The sequence below is a fragment of the Phoca vitulina genome, unplaced genomic scaffold (genome assembly GCF_004348235.1).
Source record: "Phoca vitulina isolate PV1807 unplaced genomic scaffold, GSC_HSeal_1.0 scaffold65, whole genome shotgun sequence".
Taxonomy (NCBI): domain Eukaryota; kingdom Metazoa; phylum Chordata; class Mammalia; order Carnivora; family Phocidae; genus Phoca; species Phoca vitulina.
Genome location: NW_022589768.1, coordinates 769,380 through 784,690, shown reverse-complemented (window position 1 = coordinate 784,690; position 15,311 = coordinate 769,380). Strand labels below are relative to the sequence as shown.

Below are 15,311 nucleotides of genomic sequence, written 5' to 3'. Positions count from 1 at the left end.
GAAGTCGGGTGTGGTCCACGGGTGCATCCTGCGGGTGCCGCACTCCTGGGTCGTTCCGGCAGCTCTCAGGAGGCCTGTCAGGACTCCGGACGGAAACGGACTCCCAGAGGAGGCCCCAGATTTGTTTCTGAGTTTATCCTGCATCCTTGATGTATCCTGTAGTGTGAGTCCCCATCCCACCCAGGACCCCGGGGGGCGGCGGGAGTGGCTCGGTGTCGCCCCGGAGAGTTCTGGGGGGTCCCCACGGCGGGTTCCGGAACAGAGTTGCTGTTCTGCCGAGGGAGCCATCCCGCGTGACCACGTGGTCATATCCTCGTGGCAGGTGCGACTCAGGCCGCGTCCTGTGGCCATGCTGAGGCCCACGCGTTGTTCCGGTCCTGCGGACCCCGAGAAGCTTCGAGCGAGCCCTGCTTGGTCGGGCATCGTTCCGGGCGCACCCGAGATGTGGTCCTGCTGTCGTCACATGACCCCAGGACATCCGCTGTCCAGTCCGCAGCTCTGCTGGGGCCCGTCGCTTGCCTCTGCCCAGCCTGGTCACTCTGGGGAGGCCCCGGGGTGGCTCAGCTTCCAGGGGGACCTGGGGTCTGTCTGAGCTCTGATCCAGCTCCACCTGAAGCTGTGGGACCATCCCGAGAACTCTGGTGGTACCCAGAGTCACTGTTCCTCCCTAGAAAAGACTGATACTGAGAGTATATCTAGAACCCCAGAAACACTCCAACTCCCGTCTAGACCACCAGCCACGGGCGGTTCCCAGGCAGGTGCTGGGGATGGGACATTCGGGTGGTCGGTGGCTGTCAGAGGGCTCCAGTGAGCTGGGCTGGGCCCACCAACGCCCTGGAGCCTGGGACCTGGAACCAAAAGCAAGCCAGGGGCCCCTCCTCCCTCCCTCAGCCCGTGCCCTAATCGCAGACCATCATCCTGCTCCAGGATCCGGAAATCCTGTCCCGCACACGCCCGAACCAGCCAGAAGGGAGCTGAGGGAGGGGAGAGTGCATGTCAGGTGCAGAGCACATGTGTCCAGACTTCTGGGGCAGGAGGAGAGAGACGGGGAGCTCCTGACCTGGATGTCACCAGCCTGAGCCGGAGGAGCAGACCAAGAAGGGGAGACCTGTGGGGCCGCCCCTGGGGCCTGTGCTGTGACCCCAGCCAGTGGACTCAGCTACCCTGCAGAAGGAAGCTGAGCGGTGTGGGAGAGGGGCCTGGGGAGGGGTGGAGACCAGAGACGCAGGGCCAGACCCAGGGAGAAAGGGGCAGAGAGGTGCACATATGGGCCAGCAGGTATAGGCAGAGAAAAGGGGCAGACCAGGAGCGCAGAACCGCAGAGAGAAGGGGAGGTGATGTCTTCCCCGCCCCAAGGACAAAGAGGTGGTTCCTCCGAGAACACGCCGGCCGGAGACAGCCCTGCTCCCTGCCTCAGAGGAACCAGGCGGCCCCGGGGCCATCACTGAGCAGAGCCCCTGCCTCCCAGCGCCCCTCTGCCTGCATCCCTCCCGTGTGCACACAGTGCATGCATGTGCGTGTGTGTATGTGTGTCCACAGCCCGGCCTGGGGGAACAATCAGCAGAGGATGGGAGGAGAGTCCTGAGCATCCCTTGGGGAGGGTCCACCCTGATCCTTGATGTGCTCCACCAGTCACCCACCACATGGGCAGTTCTGACCCTCAGTAACTCTGACGTTGCCCCGAACTTCTGAAATGGATCTGAGCCTGGACAGTAATCCCATTTCCACTGCAAGCCCACAGAGCACCCACCAGCCGGGCAGGCACTTCTGTTTTGAATTAGGCTCAGTTTTATGCCGATATCATACTGTTTTGATTACTCTAGCTTTCTTCGTAGTATAGTTTGAAACCAGGGAGCTGGATACCTCCAGCTTTGTTCTTCTTTCTCAAGATTGTTTTGGCTATTTGTGATCTTTTGTGGTTCCATGCGAATTTTAGGATTGTTTCCTTTCTGTGAAAAATGCCATTGAGATTTTTGAGAGGAATTGCATTGAATCTATAGATTGCTTTGGGTAGTACGGTCATTTTAACCATATTAAATCTTCCTATCCATGACCGTGGAATTTTTCCATTTCTTTGTTTCCTCTTCAATTTCTTTCATCAGTGTTTTATAGTTTTTCACCTCTTGAGTTGTTTATTCCTAGGTTTTTTAATCTTTCTGATGCCATTGTAAATGGGATTGAGTCCTTGATTTCTCGTTCTGCTTTTTCATTATTGGGGATGGCATTGTTTCCGTTCTACATCTTAGAGTAGAACTGATCGTCCCATATCTCTCGTGGGGTTGCGTGCCCCCGGCAGCCACGCGGCCCCAGCGTGAAAGCCATCCTGTCGCTGGGTCTGCGCTGCATCTGGCCCACAGGAAACCTCAACTCCAGACCTGCTGCGCATGGGGGGAGTGTCCTCATTAGGAGGCCTTGGAGGCTGGCAGGTTGACTGGACTGGCCCGGATCTGGTGAAGACCTGCTTTGCGCAGGACGTCGTGTTGTCCAGGTCCAAGCGGGCAGCTTCCACCTGGAAAGGCCAGGCCCAGGGAAACCCCTCCAACTGCAGGAACCGGGCAGGGACTAGCACATAGTAGGTGTGCAGAGAGTGCTTGTTGAGCTGAACTGGGTGCATCGTATGTTCAAAATCATTGATTTTGTATCCTGCAACTTTACTGAATTCCTGTATCCATTCTAGCAGTTTCTTGGCGGAGTCTTTTTGGCTTTCTATATATAGTAGCATGTCATTTGCAAGTAGTAAAGGTTTTACTTCTTTCTTACTGATTTGGATGCCTTTTATTCCTTTTTCTTGTCAGGTTGTCGTGGCGAGGACTTTTAGTATTGTGTTGAATAAAGGTGGTGGGAGTGGACATCCTTGTCTTGTTCCTGACCTTAGGGGAAGGCTCTGTTTTTCACCATTATGTATGATGTTGGCTGTGGGTCTTTCGTATATGGCCTTTATTATGTGGAGGTATGTTCCCTCTAACCCTCCTTTGTTAAGAGTTTTATCATAAATGGATGTTGAATTTTGTCAGGTGTTTTCTGCAGCTATTGAGATGATCATATGATTTTTATCCTTCGTTTTGTTAATGAGGTGTGTCCCATTGATTGATTGGTGGATGTTTAACCATCCTTGCATCCCTGGAATAAATCCCACCCGATCATGGTATATGATCCTTTTAATGTGTTGATTCAGTTCGCTAATATTTTGTTGCGGATTTTTGTATGTATGTTCATCAGGGATATTGGCCTATAATTTTCTCTTTTTGTGTGTGGTGTCCTTGTTTGTTTTTGGCATCAGGGTAATGCTGGCCTGGGAAAATGAGTTTGGAAACGTTCATAGCTCTTCAATTTTTTGGTAAGAGTTTGAAGATAGGTATTAAATCTTCTTGGAATGTTTGGTAGCATTCACCAGTGAAGCTGCCTGGTCCTGGACATTGGTATGTTGGGAGGTTTTCGATTACTGATTCAATCTTCTTTCTATAACTGGCCCATTCAGATTTTCTATTTTTTCATGATTCAGTCTTGGAAGACTGTATGTTTCTAGGAATTTATCCAGTTTTTCTAAGTTTCTTGGTATATAATTATTCATAGTAGTCTCTTATGATCCCTTTTTGTTGGTGTATAATTGTTCATAGTAGTCTCTTATGATCCCTTGTATTTCTTTGGTATCAGTCGTAACTTTTCTTCCTGATTTTATTTATTTGAGCCGTCTCTCTTTTTTCTTACTGAGTCTAGTTAATGGTTTATCAATTTTATTTATCTTTTCAAAGAACCATTTTCATTGATTTTTTTATGTTGTCTTTTTAGTCTCAATTTCATTTATTTCTGCTCTGATCTTTATTATTTCCTGCCTTCTACTGATGTGGGGCTTTGTTCCTTTTTCTAGTTCCTTTAGGTATAAAGTTTCATTGTTTACTTGAGATTTGTCTTGTTTCTTGTCTCACTATGAACTTCCCTCCTGGAACTGCTTTTGCTGCATCCTATAGATTTTAATATGTTGTATTTTCGTTTTCATTCATTTCAAGGTTTTTTTTTTTTCTTCTTTGATTTCCTCATTGATCCACTGGTTGTTCAGTAGTATTTAATCTCTACACATTTGTGATCTTTTTCCCGTTTTTTTTTTTGCAGTTGATTCCCAATTGCATTCCATCATGGTCTGGAAAGATGCTCAGTATGATTTCAGTCTTCTTAAATTCACTGAGACTTGTTTGGTGGCCTAACATATGTTCTCTCCTGGAGAATGTTCCATGTGCACTTGACAAGAATGTGTTTTCTGCTGGTTTGTGGTGGAATGTTCTGTGTAGAGCTGTCAAGTCCATTTGGTCTAATGTGTCATTCAAAGCCACTGTTTCCTTATTGATTTTCTGTCTGGATGATTTGTCCACTGATGTTGCTGAGGTGTTAATGTCCCCTGAGTTGCTGTGGATTTCTCTTTTTAGGTCTTTAGTATTTGCTTTATATGTTTAGGTGCACTTATGTTGGGTACATAAATATTTACAAACGTTGTATCTTCTTGCTGGATTAACCCCTTTAGCATCGGTAATGCCCATCTGTGTCTGTTATTGCAGACTTTATTTTGAAGACTCTTTTGTCGGATGTAAGTGCAGCTGTCCCAGCTTTATTTGGGTTTCCATTTGCATGAAACGTCTCTTTCCTTCCCTTCACTTTCAGTCTGTGTGTTCTCACATCCCAGTGTCCTGACATCTTGTAGGCAGCATACGGCTGGGTCTTGTTTTTTTGTTTGAATCCATTCAGCGACTCTGTGTCTTCTGATTGGGGGATTTATTCCATTTATGCTTAAAGTACTTAGGTGTGTACTTATTGCCATTTTTTTCATTATTTTCCAGATGTTTCATATTTCCTCTCTGTTTCTTCTTCTCTTGCTCTCTTCCCTTGTGGTTTGATGCCTTTCTTTAGTGTTATGTTTAGGTTTCTATCTCACTAACTTTTGTGTATCTACTATAGGTTTTTGCCTTGTGGTTACCATGTGGCTTACACATATCAGCCTACAGACACACCCAGAGATGTTGGGGGTTTGGTCCCAGATCCCTGTAATAAAGTGAATATCACAATAAAGCAAGTCAAATAAATTTTTTGGTTTCCCAATGCATATTAAAGTTATGTTTGAACTATAGTGTAGTCTGTTAAGTGTGCAATAGCATGATGTATAAAAAAAGCAATGTACGTACCTAAAACTAAAAATACTTTATTGCTAAAAAATGCTAACCATCATCTGAACTTTCAGCAAGTCATAATTGCTGATCACAGATCACCATACCAAGTATAACGATAGTGAAAAAGTTTGAAATATTGCAAGAATTGCCAAAAGGTGACACAGAGACACAGGGTAAGCAAATGCTGTTGGAAAAAATGGTTGATGTGGGGTTGTCACAAACCTTTACTTTGAAAAAATGGAATAGCTGCGAAGTCCAGTAAGGCAAAGCACAGGAGAACGAGGTGTGCCCAGGTGTGCATGAGTGTGTGTGCCCATCTCTGCGAAGTTGATAGCAAGTTAAGTTTGAACACATTCTGAAACTTTACATTTTTACTCCCTCCCCCCACATTTTATGCCTCTGATGTCACATTTTACATCTTTTTGTGTGTATGTATCCCTTAACTGTTGTAGTCATAGTTATTTTTACTGCTTTTACCTTTAACGTTCCTGCTAGCTTTATAGGTGATTAATCCCCTGCGTTTACTATATGTTTACCTTCACCAATGAGCTTTATGCTGTCATATGTGTTCTTGTTCCCAATTAATGCCTTTCTTTTCAGCTTAAACAAATCCCTTTAGTATCTCTCATAAGGCCTGCTCGGTGGTGGTGAACTCCTTTAGTGCCTGCTTATCTGGAAAACTTTCGCTCCCCCTCGATTCTGACAATGACCTTCCCAGGTGGAGTATTCTTGGTTGGAAGTTTTTCCCTCCAGCACTTTGAAAATATCCTGCCACTCTCTGTGGCCTGCCTAGTTTCTGCTGAAAACTCTCTGATAGTCTTACGGGGATCCCTTGTACATAAGGAGTTATTTTCTCTTGATGCTTTGAAGCTCCTCCTTATCTTTCACTTTTGACGTTTCACTTATAATGTGTCACAGTGTGGGTCTCCTTGGGTTCATGTTATTTGGGGCTCTCTAGGCTTCCCGGGCCTGGGTGTGTGTTTCCTTCCCCAGATCAGGCACATTCTTGACCACTATTTTTTTAATAAGTTTTCTGTCCCTTTCTGGGGGACAGAAGTTTTCTTCTCCTTCTGGGACCCTTATTATGCAAACGTTGTTCCCCTTGATGTTGTTCCATAGGCCCCTTGAGCTGTCTTTGCTTTTTCAAATTCTTTTTTCTTTTTGCTGCTCTATTTAAGAGTGGGCTCCCCTAGCCTGTCTTCCAGTTGGCCAGTCCTTTCTTCCGCTTCGTCTGCTCTGCTGTTGAAGTCCTTTGTGTATTTCTCAGTTCAGTTTTGTATTCGCCACTCTGTGACTTCTGTTTGGTACTTTCTCATGTTTTCTGTCTGTTGAAGTTCTCTGTGTCCATCTGTTCTTCTGAGATCAGTGAGCTGCTCTGTGACTGTGACCGTGACTTTGAACTCTTTATCAGGTAAATTACCTGTCTCAGTTTCATGAAGGTTTTTTCCTGGAGTTTTATCTTGTTCTTTCATTGGGAGCATAATCCTCTGCTTCCTTATTTTGCTTGGCTGTGTTGGTTTCCATGTATTAGGTGAAACAGCTCTCTCTCCATCCTAAAGAGGTGACCACAGGAAACCTGGGGGTGGCTTCCAGTCTGCTGTCTGGGCAGCACCCTGGGGAGGTAGCCTGCCAGGACCTGTCTCTCTGATTGTTTCAGTCCCGTGGGGCCCAGAACCACAAGCCCCCTGGCCCACTAGAGCCAGATGTCCGAGGGACGTCCCTCGTGTGGACCGTGCACAGCCACCATCTCTGGTGGGGCCATGGGGGGAGAGTGCCAGGGCAGAACAAGCCAAGCTTACCCACTGGGTGTGGTGGGGCAGGGGCCACGGCCTCCCCTCACTTTTAACACCCTGGACGTTCATAACCTTGGCCGTTCTCACACAGTCATGAAAACCTCCTTCTCTCCCAATCTTGCGACTTCCCCCAGAGAAGTTTGCCCCATCCCTCCATGCTACCGGGGAAGTAGGATAAATGTGGGAAATAGGTTGGCATGGAGACCATTGTATCACCCACAGGGTCCAGCCCAAGGCTCTGCTTATTTGGGGTGAGCTTACCTGGATGCTGATAAATACAGCAGTCACAGCCCCCCCCGCCCCAGCAAAGGCCATAACCTCGGGGTCTTGCCTTCCCCACTTGGGCCTGTGCCCCTGAGAGACCGTGTGGCTGGCAAGCAGCAAGTGCTCAGGTGGTTATTGGCGGGATTATGTTGAGTTTCCATAGGAGTAAGGGGATGAGGACCACAGACCCAGGGTGCCTGATGGAGACATCGTCAGAGGCCCGGAGCTGATGGAGCATTCGTGTATCTCCACTTGGCACTTACTCAGTACCAGACTCTGTGTGGGGCTGCAGAGTCCCCCGAGGAAGGAAGCTAACCCTGGCCTGGCCTTGAGTGGTCGGAGGCCCGTGGGTCCGTCAGACCTATGAGGCTCCGTGGGAGGAGGGGCCTCAGGGAGAAGGCAATCCTCCAGCGACAGGAGGATTGGGGCCCACCGGACACCCCCAGCCCCCACCAGGCTGGGATCCAAACAAGCACCTTCCCCCGACCTGAAGCTCTAGGTCTCCCCTGGCTGACCCCAGGACACGGTGCCACACCTGGGCCCTCAGGCCACACCAGAGCAGCACACCTGAGCCTGACAGAGACAGGGGCCAGGCCAGAGCCACACCCAGAGCCTCCTGAAGGCTGTAGGGAAAGACGGGGAACCATCCCAGGCCTAACCAGAGCCCCGGGGAAAGGTGCAGAGCACACGGTCTCACCCAGGCTGTGTCTCTCCCTCCCAGTGGACAGGTGGGTAGGTGGGTAGGTGGATGGAGACGTGTGTAGACAGGGAGGTGGAGGGAGATGTGGATATACACAGAGATGGTGCAGGTACAGAGAGAGAGGGCATGGAACTCAGGAAGACCGAGCCTGGTGTGTCCGCCCAACTACCCACTTCACAGAGGAGGGCCCGAGCGTGCCAGAGGAAGGGGCCCACCTGCCCCGAGCCGCACAGTGGTCAGACTCCACGTCCAGTGTCCTTTCTCTGACCAGGAGGCCACTTGGCCCTCTTACCTCTGGGTGTGTCCTGGCCCGTCACTGAAAAGAACCCTGGGTGACTGGGAAGCCCGGGCACGGCCCCTGCGGGGGCCACCTCACACCTCCAACCGCAACCCCTCTGTGAGAGGGTGGTCCCCCACCTCGCAGGTGGCTGCACCCCCACGGGATACTGGGCCGCACCTGCAGGGGACCAGCCGCCTTCCCGTTCCCGCCCTGCTGGTGGTTTACTGGGTCCCTCTGCGCACGGGTCTGAGAGCCTGACGTTTTCCTTCGGTCTTTCTCAGTTCTCCAAATTGCCTTTTTCTTAGCGTCTTCCCAGAACCTGGAATTCAGCCTTTGTCTCTGCATATGGGGACTTTGTTCTTTCCCAGTGGATTTTACTTCCTTTCTCTGTTTTTGTGTCTCTGCCCGCCCCCCGTCTCTGTCTGCATCTCTGTCTGCATCTCTCTGTCTCCGTCTCTGAATCTCTGTCTGCATCTCTCTGTCTCCGTCTCTGAATCTCTCTCTGCATCTCTGTCTGCATCTCTGCATCTCTGTCTCTGTCTCTGTCTCCGTCTCTGTGTCTCCCTTCCCTCACCCCCAGCCCCCACGTGGAGCAAAGCCTGTTCACACGGCCACCCGTAGTCAGGATTTGCAGTGGCTCAGAAGGGCTGGGTGGAAGTTTACTCTCCCTTCCTGAGCACTGTCTGTTAGTCACTCGGGCCCGGGCTTGTGGACACCAGGGCTCGGGGGAAGGTGTACAAGAACAAAGGGAGCCCGCCGCCCCCACGGCCTCTGAGGCACCTACACGGCAGCCCGGGCCGCCTGGGGCCGCAGAAGCGGCGCTGGGCCTTGAGCCGCCCTGTCCTGGCTCAGCAGCGCTATTTCCTGGAGGGGACCTTGGGCACAGCACGGCGTCTTGCCTCCACGTCCCTGTGAAAGGGGGTAATGCGCGTGACTCCTAGGGTGGGAGTGCTCCCGGCGAGGCCAAGTGCACGAGGAACCCGGGCCTGGGACCTCCAGTGTCTCCTCCAGCTGAGGCTCCCGAGCGGCCTGCACAGCACCCCCCTTGTCCTCTGCCCTGAGGATGCCCTGGCATTCCGCAGAGCTCACTCCAGCATGATCAGCCTGCTCGTCAGGAGGTGCAGTGAGGTTTCCGGGTTGTGCCAGCTCCCCAGGCCCCCACACGCACCCCACCAGCAGCCTCTACTCCTGGACTTCTAGCCCGTCCATCGTGGGGGTCTGGGTGCTGTCACCAAGGACAAGAGATGCAAGACACTTGTGAGGAGCCTGGCCACAGCCACGGGCTTAGCCTGGAGCAGGGGTGACAGGGATAGGATGGAGGCCAGGGAGAGGGATGGGTGGGCTAGCCTCGGCCTGCGGAGGCCACTGGGAGAGGCTGGGGAGGGAGGCTCTGGGAGCCGATCGTGCCCTGAGGGGCAGCGAGCTGAGCGTCCTCACGGCTTGAAAGCCAGAGGTCTCTCTGCTGGCGGGGTTCAGACCTGGAGGCTTCTAAGCTGGCTCCCTGTGGTTACATTTCCTGCTGAGGCAGGATTGCAGCGGTTACAGTGCACATGGGGGTAAACAGAACAGCCGCGTGCTTCCCCACTGAGCTGAGCTGACTGCGAAGAAGCTTCTGTTCGGGGTGAGGGGACTTAGCCAAGCCCCTCCTCCCCACAGCTCTGAAGGGCCAGGCTTGGGGACCTCCACCCACCTGGCCCCTCCTGGGACCAGCAGCTCTGGGGCACCTCCCCGCCCCCGGCAGCTTGGCAGGGAAGAAGACCACTCAGTGGGCTCACCCAGCTCCAGGACATCCGCCCTGGGGACCCGAGGGGACCCATTGCACCTGTCTGTGCGCAGCTGAGAGTCCCCTCCTTCTGAGTTAGGACGCAGAGTCTCACCTGTCTGTGGGCTCGTTAGGCGTTCTCATCTCCCCATCCCAGTGCCAAGCCCTGGCCGGAGGGGACGGGAGGTGCCTGGGGAAGGTCTGCTATCCAGCTGTGGGGTCCCGGGCAAGTGGCGCAACCTCTGTATGCGGAACAGATTAACACCTCCTCCACCTGGTGCAGGCGGGAATCGGTGAGATCACGGGAGACGAGCGCAGGGTGTTCATCATCTCTCGGGAGGCGGGGAACGTGCCGCAGAGCCACCTACACAGCTCTTCTTCACCTGCTGCTTCGGGGGGGCGGGGGGCGTGCCCACCTGAGCCTTCCGAGTTCAGTTATTTGAGGCTGCAGCTGACATTTCATTCCACAGCCCCAGTTATCTGTTTCCTAGGAAACAAGTGAGAGACACTGACTCTCCAACCACACGCACGCACGCACACACACGCACACACGCACACCCCCTGGCTGCCACCGAGACTGACAATTAACAGAAACACAGTAAATGTCAGCAGAGGCTAAAAATAGTTTCCACGCTGCACCTCCGGCTGCTCCCTGCTCCGGGCGCGCGGGGGGAGGGACGGGGACAGCACCTCTCTGACACAGTGCCACACCATGGCCCGGATGCGTCTCGGACCCGGCGGGCCTGCGGGCCCGTCTCTGCACCCCGCCGCCTGCCTACCTCCCACCTCCACCAGCGTGAGACCCAGAGGCGCCGCGGGTTGGGCCCCCAGCACTTGGCTGGCCCACGCTCCCTGCCCGCCTCCCTCTGCGTCCTGAGGCTGACACCCCAACCCCCTCAGCAGCCTGGAGAGACACGGCCTAGGGGCGCACAGTCTGCGTATCCCTCCCCCCCCCCACCCCGACCCCCTAAAACCTGCCCCTTGTCCCGCCAATGCCACGCCCCTCTCTAGGGCACCCCCGCCCCCTCGTCACTCGAGCCAGAAACCTGAGTGGTGTCCTCCTGGCTCTGTCCTCCCAGCCCGTCCCCCGCTGGGCACGGCCACCCAGGCCCTGCCCACCTGCCTGCCTTGTCTCTGGCATCCCTATTCCGGCCGTCCAGCCCCTCCCACCCCGAACACACCGGGGGCTCCAGACGTCTGTCCCCACGCTCCTTGTCCAACGTACATCAAACCTGGACCCATGCTCCACCTGCTGGGCAGCCGCCCTGCACTCCCTGGGCTGACCCGAGGGCAGTGTTCTCTGCCCCCACAGCCCCTTGTTCTCGTCTCCCTCACAGCTGTGACCTTAGCTCACAGGTGTGCTCACTGGGCTATAGGCGTTCTAGGAGCTGAGGGGCGTTAACCTGGACGGTATAACACAGGTGTGTCTATTGTTGGCCGCTCTCCCTCCCAGGAGCCTGGGGTCAGGCCCTGTGCTTGAGCCGGCTCCAGGTCACCTGCACCAACAGGGGTGCTTCCGGTGGGCGCCCCTCGGGTCCCTGTCTGTCTGTTCATTGCTTTCACCCCAGGACCAGAAGAACGCTTGGTACATTTCTGTGGAGTGAATTACAGCAAGCAGCACTCAATTGGTACCCGATTCCCAAAGCGGATCCTCCCGCGGTGTTTTTTCTCTGCCTTCCTCCCAGCACACCTGATGGTTTAAAACTGGCTTTTTTGCAGTTTGTTGACAAATCGGGCTTTGTGGGTTTTGCTTCCTTCCTACAACATCCTAAGCATAGGCTCCGTTCCATCGTACAAAGCCTGCCTTAATCAGGAGTTTGAAAATGCTAACTGGAATAGCATTCCCATGATCACGAATAACGAATCTGCGCCTGGCTGACGCGGCCGCGAGCGCTTCGCAAACCAGCCAGACTGAGACCCGCAGATTTGCGGGTTCCGCGGACACCCTGGTAATCAGAGATGTCTTCTTCTTGGTGCAGCATTATTTCACGGTCAACTTCAGCCACGAGAACCAGAAAGCCCTGGAGCTGAGGACAGAGGATGCCAAGGATTGTGACGAGTGGGTGGCCGCCATCGCTCACGCCAGGTATGTCCCGCCCACCCCTCAGTCGCTGCAGAAGAGGCTGAACCCAAGGGCCCCGCCCCGGCGCAAACCCAGGCCCCGGCGGGGGGGGGGGGGGAGGAAGGGAGGGGAGAAGGAGAGCTGTAAGGAGGGCTCTTGGCAGGGGTCCCCTGGGAGCCCTGGAGCTCTGGGTCTGTGCCCCCCTCGGTGCCACCAGGAGCGGGAGACCTGAGAAGCAGCCTCCCACCTGCTTTAATGCACTGGCTCCGTCCTTCCCAGTAGGAAGCTGAGCCCAATTCCGTCGGGGTCAAGGGTTTTATGGCTACCAAAGTCTAAGCCCAGGCTCCAATCCGGATGCAGCCACTAATCTGCTGCATGACCATGAACAGCTCCTGTCTTTTCTCTGGGCCTGTTTCCTGTTCTATAGAGGGAGATCCTCTAAACTTCTCTGAGCTCAGGGATTCCAGACCCCCTCCTCATTCCCAGCAGTGTGTGCCCCTCGCTGGAGGGGCCAGATGGAGAGAAGAGCAAAGGGCTCTATGTTGCAGAGAAAATGAGGCTCCACACTGGATTGAGTCTCTTGGGTTGTAGGGAAGTGACAGGCCTATGGGCTGGGGTGTGTCTCCACAGCTGACCATCCCCTGGCAGAACCGGGTCCTGTCTGAGGGCAGGGACCCCCAGAGTCACCCCTCTCAGCAGGTGATCTTTCTGGGTCAGCGGAGAGCGGTGTGCTTCTGTGTCTATCTTCCTATGGAGTGTAGGGTCCTGAGTGCACAGACCAAGTCTGATTCTTTGCATCCCCAGGGCTTAGAGAGGCATAGACAAGTGGTCAGCAAATGTGGACTGGAAGAATTCAAAAATGAATGAATGGATAGAGAATGGATGCAAGGTTGGATGTTGAATGGAAGATGAATGGTGGATTAATAGAGGGTAGATGAATGATAAATGGATGTGTTTAAAATATGTGTGATGGTGGATGGATCGACAGGTAATGAGTGATGCATGGATGGTGTGTGGGGAGTGGATGGATGGATGGATGGATGGATAAATGGATGGGGATGGATGGATGGATGGATGGATGAACAGGTGTGAGGGTGGATAGATGGATAGGTGAATGGGTCGGTAGGTGGATGGATGGATGGGTGAATGGGTGGGCAGGTGGATGGATGAGTGGGTGGGTGATTGTATGGATAGGCAAATGGGTGGGAGGGTGAATAGATGGATAGGGAAATGGGTGGGTAGGTGGATGGATGGATGGGTGAATGGGTGGGCGGGTGGATGGATGAGTGGATGGGTGAATGTATGGATAGGCAAATGGGTGGGAGGGTGGATAGATGGATAGGGAAATGGATGGGTAGGTGGGTGGATGGATGAATGGATGGATGGATGAATGGGTGGGTGGGTGGATGAATGGATGGATGAATGGATGAATGGATGGGTGGGTAGGTGGATGGTTGAATGGATGGGTGGGTGGGTGGGTAGATGGATGAATGGATGGGTGGGTGGGTGGATGGATGGATGCGTGGTGGATGGATGGGTGAATGGGTGGCTGGGTGAATGGATGGGTGGGTGGATGGATACCAGGGCCCTTCCTTGAGCCCTGGAACAAGCCAGCTGACCAGAAACCCTTTATTATGGCCATAACACTGACTGTGACCTTGAGGTCAGGCCATGCCCATTCCGGTCCCCGAGGAGTGTCTAGTCCAGCCATGGAGACCAGGTTCTCACACATGACCTTGTAAAGTCAGGCTCTGAGTGTGGTGCTGGGCAGTCGGATGGTTGCAGGTGTTCCCCAGGGCTGTCCCGTCCGGTCAGGAAGACATTAGACATGCTCACGGCTAGCTCTGGTACACGAAGGCCCTAGTAAGTACAAGGCACCACGAGGAAGAGACATTACTTCCATCTGCAGGGAGATGAGCGAAGCTGGAAATAGGGTGACATTTGATCTAAGCCAGAGGACCAGGGGCATATTTAAGGGGTTTAACTATGAGCACTTCGGCCCCCAGCCCCACCCCAAGGCTGATGTAGGAGAGAGGCTTCCAGGAATAATGAAGAGACCAAGTGTGGGTTTTGTAAGGTGGAGTGTAACCAGGTCGTAACGGGTCTTGAACACCCAGCTGGGGTGTTTGGCCTTTACTCTGTGAACAGTGGGAGCTATCGAAGGTTTTACACCAGGGCAGTAACACGGTCAGGGCTACAGTCTTGAGCGGAAATTGTCGGTGTCGTGGAGGATGGATTCACATGGGAAGAACCCAGACTCGGGGACAGCAGGTGGACCTCAGTCTCCCCGCACTAACCAAGAGCAGGGTTGTTTTGAGAACCAAATGAACCTGTTTATGTGGAGGGGCTTTCTATGTGTTGAAGCGATACAGAGTTCTAATTGGTTGTACATTCTGAGAACCAGGACTACGCTGATTTAGAAAATCCACTGATACAAAAATGTCTTAGAGGCAGTGAGACTCTACTACGTATGGAGTCCAGCCCGGCGAAGGATGCGTAGACACAGCAGCAGAAGGTGGGCCGGGGTGGGGCCCCACAACGCACACAAGCAGGCAGGAGCGGAAAATGGCTCAGCCACTTCAGAAAACTGTTAGATAGTTGCTTACAAATTAGCAATTTAAAACTTGCTAGGCCTGCTCTGTGACCAGCAATTCCAACCTTTTGGTGTTTATCTGAGAGAAACAAAAAACATCCACAACAAGTCTTGTATACACGTGTCCTTTAGCAGCTTTATGCACAGTAGTCCCCAGACTAGAACTAGCCGAGGTGTCCATCCGCAGACAGACGTGCAGACGAGCCCGGTAGGTCCACACGACAGAATACCGCTCAGCGATGGAAAGCAACCCGCCACAGACACGCGGAACACAACGGATCAACGTCAAAGTCAACGTGCCGAGGAAGAAGGACCAGACACAAAAGAGGGCAGGCGGTCTGATTCCAGGGACGTGAAATTGTACGATAGGCCAAGCTCGCCTGTGGCGAAGGAATCTGAGCAGGAGTCGCTTGTGGGGTGGGGCTGGCTGGCAGGGGTGCGAGAGAACTTGCTGGGGTGACGGAACGTTCTTTGTCCCAGGTGAGGTATGCAGGGATCAAAACCTGTCAGACCATGCACTTAAGGCCTGCGCTTTCCATTCTATGCACATGAAACCTCGAATTTTAATGATTAGTTCTGCAGCCCCAAGTCTCTGACCTCCCCCTTCCATGACCCAGCAGAGAAAACTCCATCTTAGACGCTTCAAGTGATTGGGTCAGGCCCACCGAGATCATCACCCCGTTTTAAGGCCAGCTGCGTCT

At 53.1% G+C, this 15,311-nt stretch overlaps 1 protein-coding gene across 2 annotated transcripts in view; it reads left to right on the top strand.

Moving 5' to 3' along the window:
• RASGRF1 (Ras protein specific guanine nucleotide releasing factor 1) overlaps window positions 1-15,311 on the top strand; it is a 99,306-nt gene that overhangs the window by 12,378 nt on the left and 71,617 nt on the right. For both annotated transcript variants that reach the window (XM_032391865.1, XM_032391864.1), the window contains exon 2: window positions 11,935-12,041. In XM_032391865.1, the coding sequence (XP_032247756.1) occupies window positions 11,935-12,041 (107 nt within the window). The remainder of the gene's footprint in view (window positions 1-11,934; window positions 12,042-15,311) is intronic.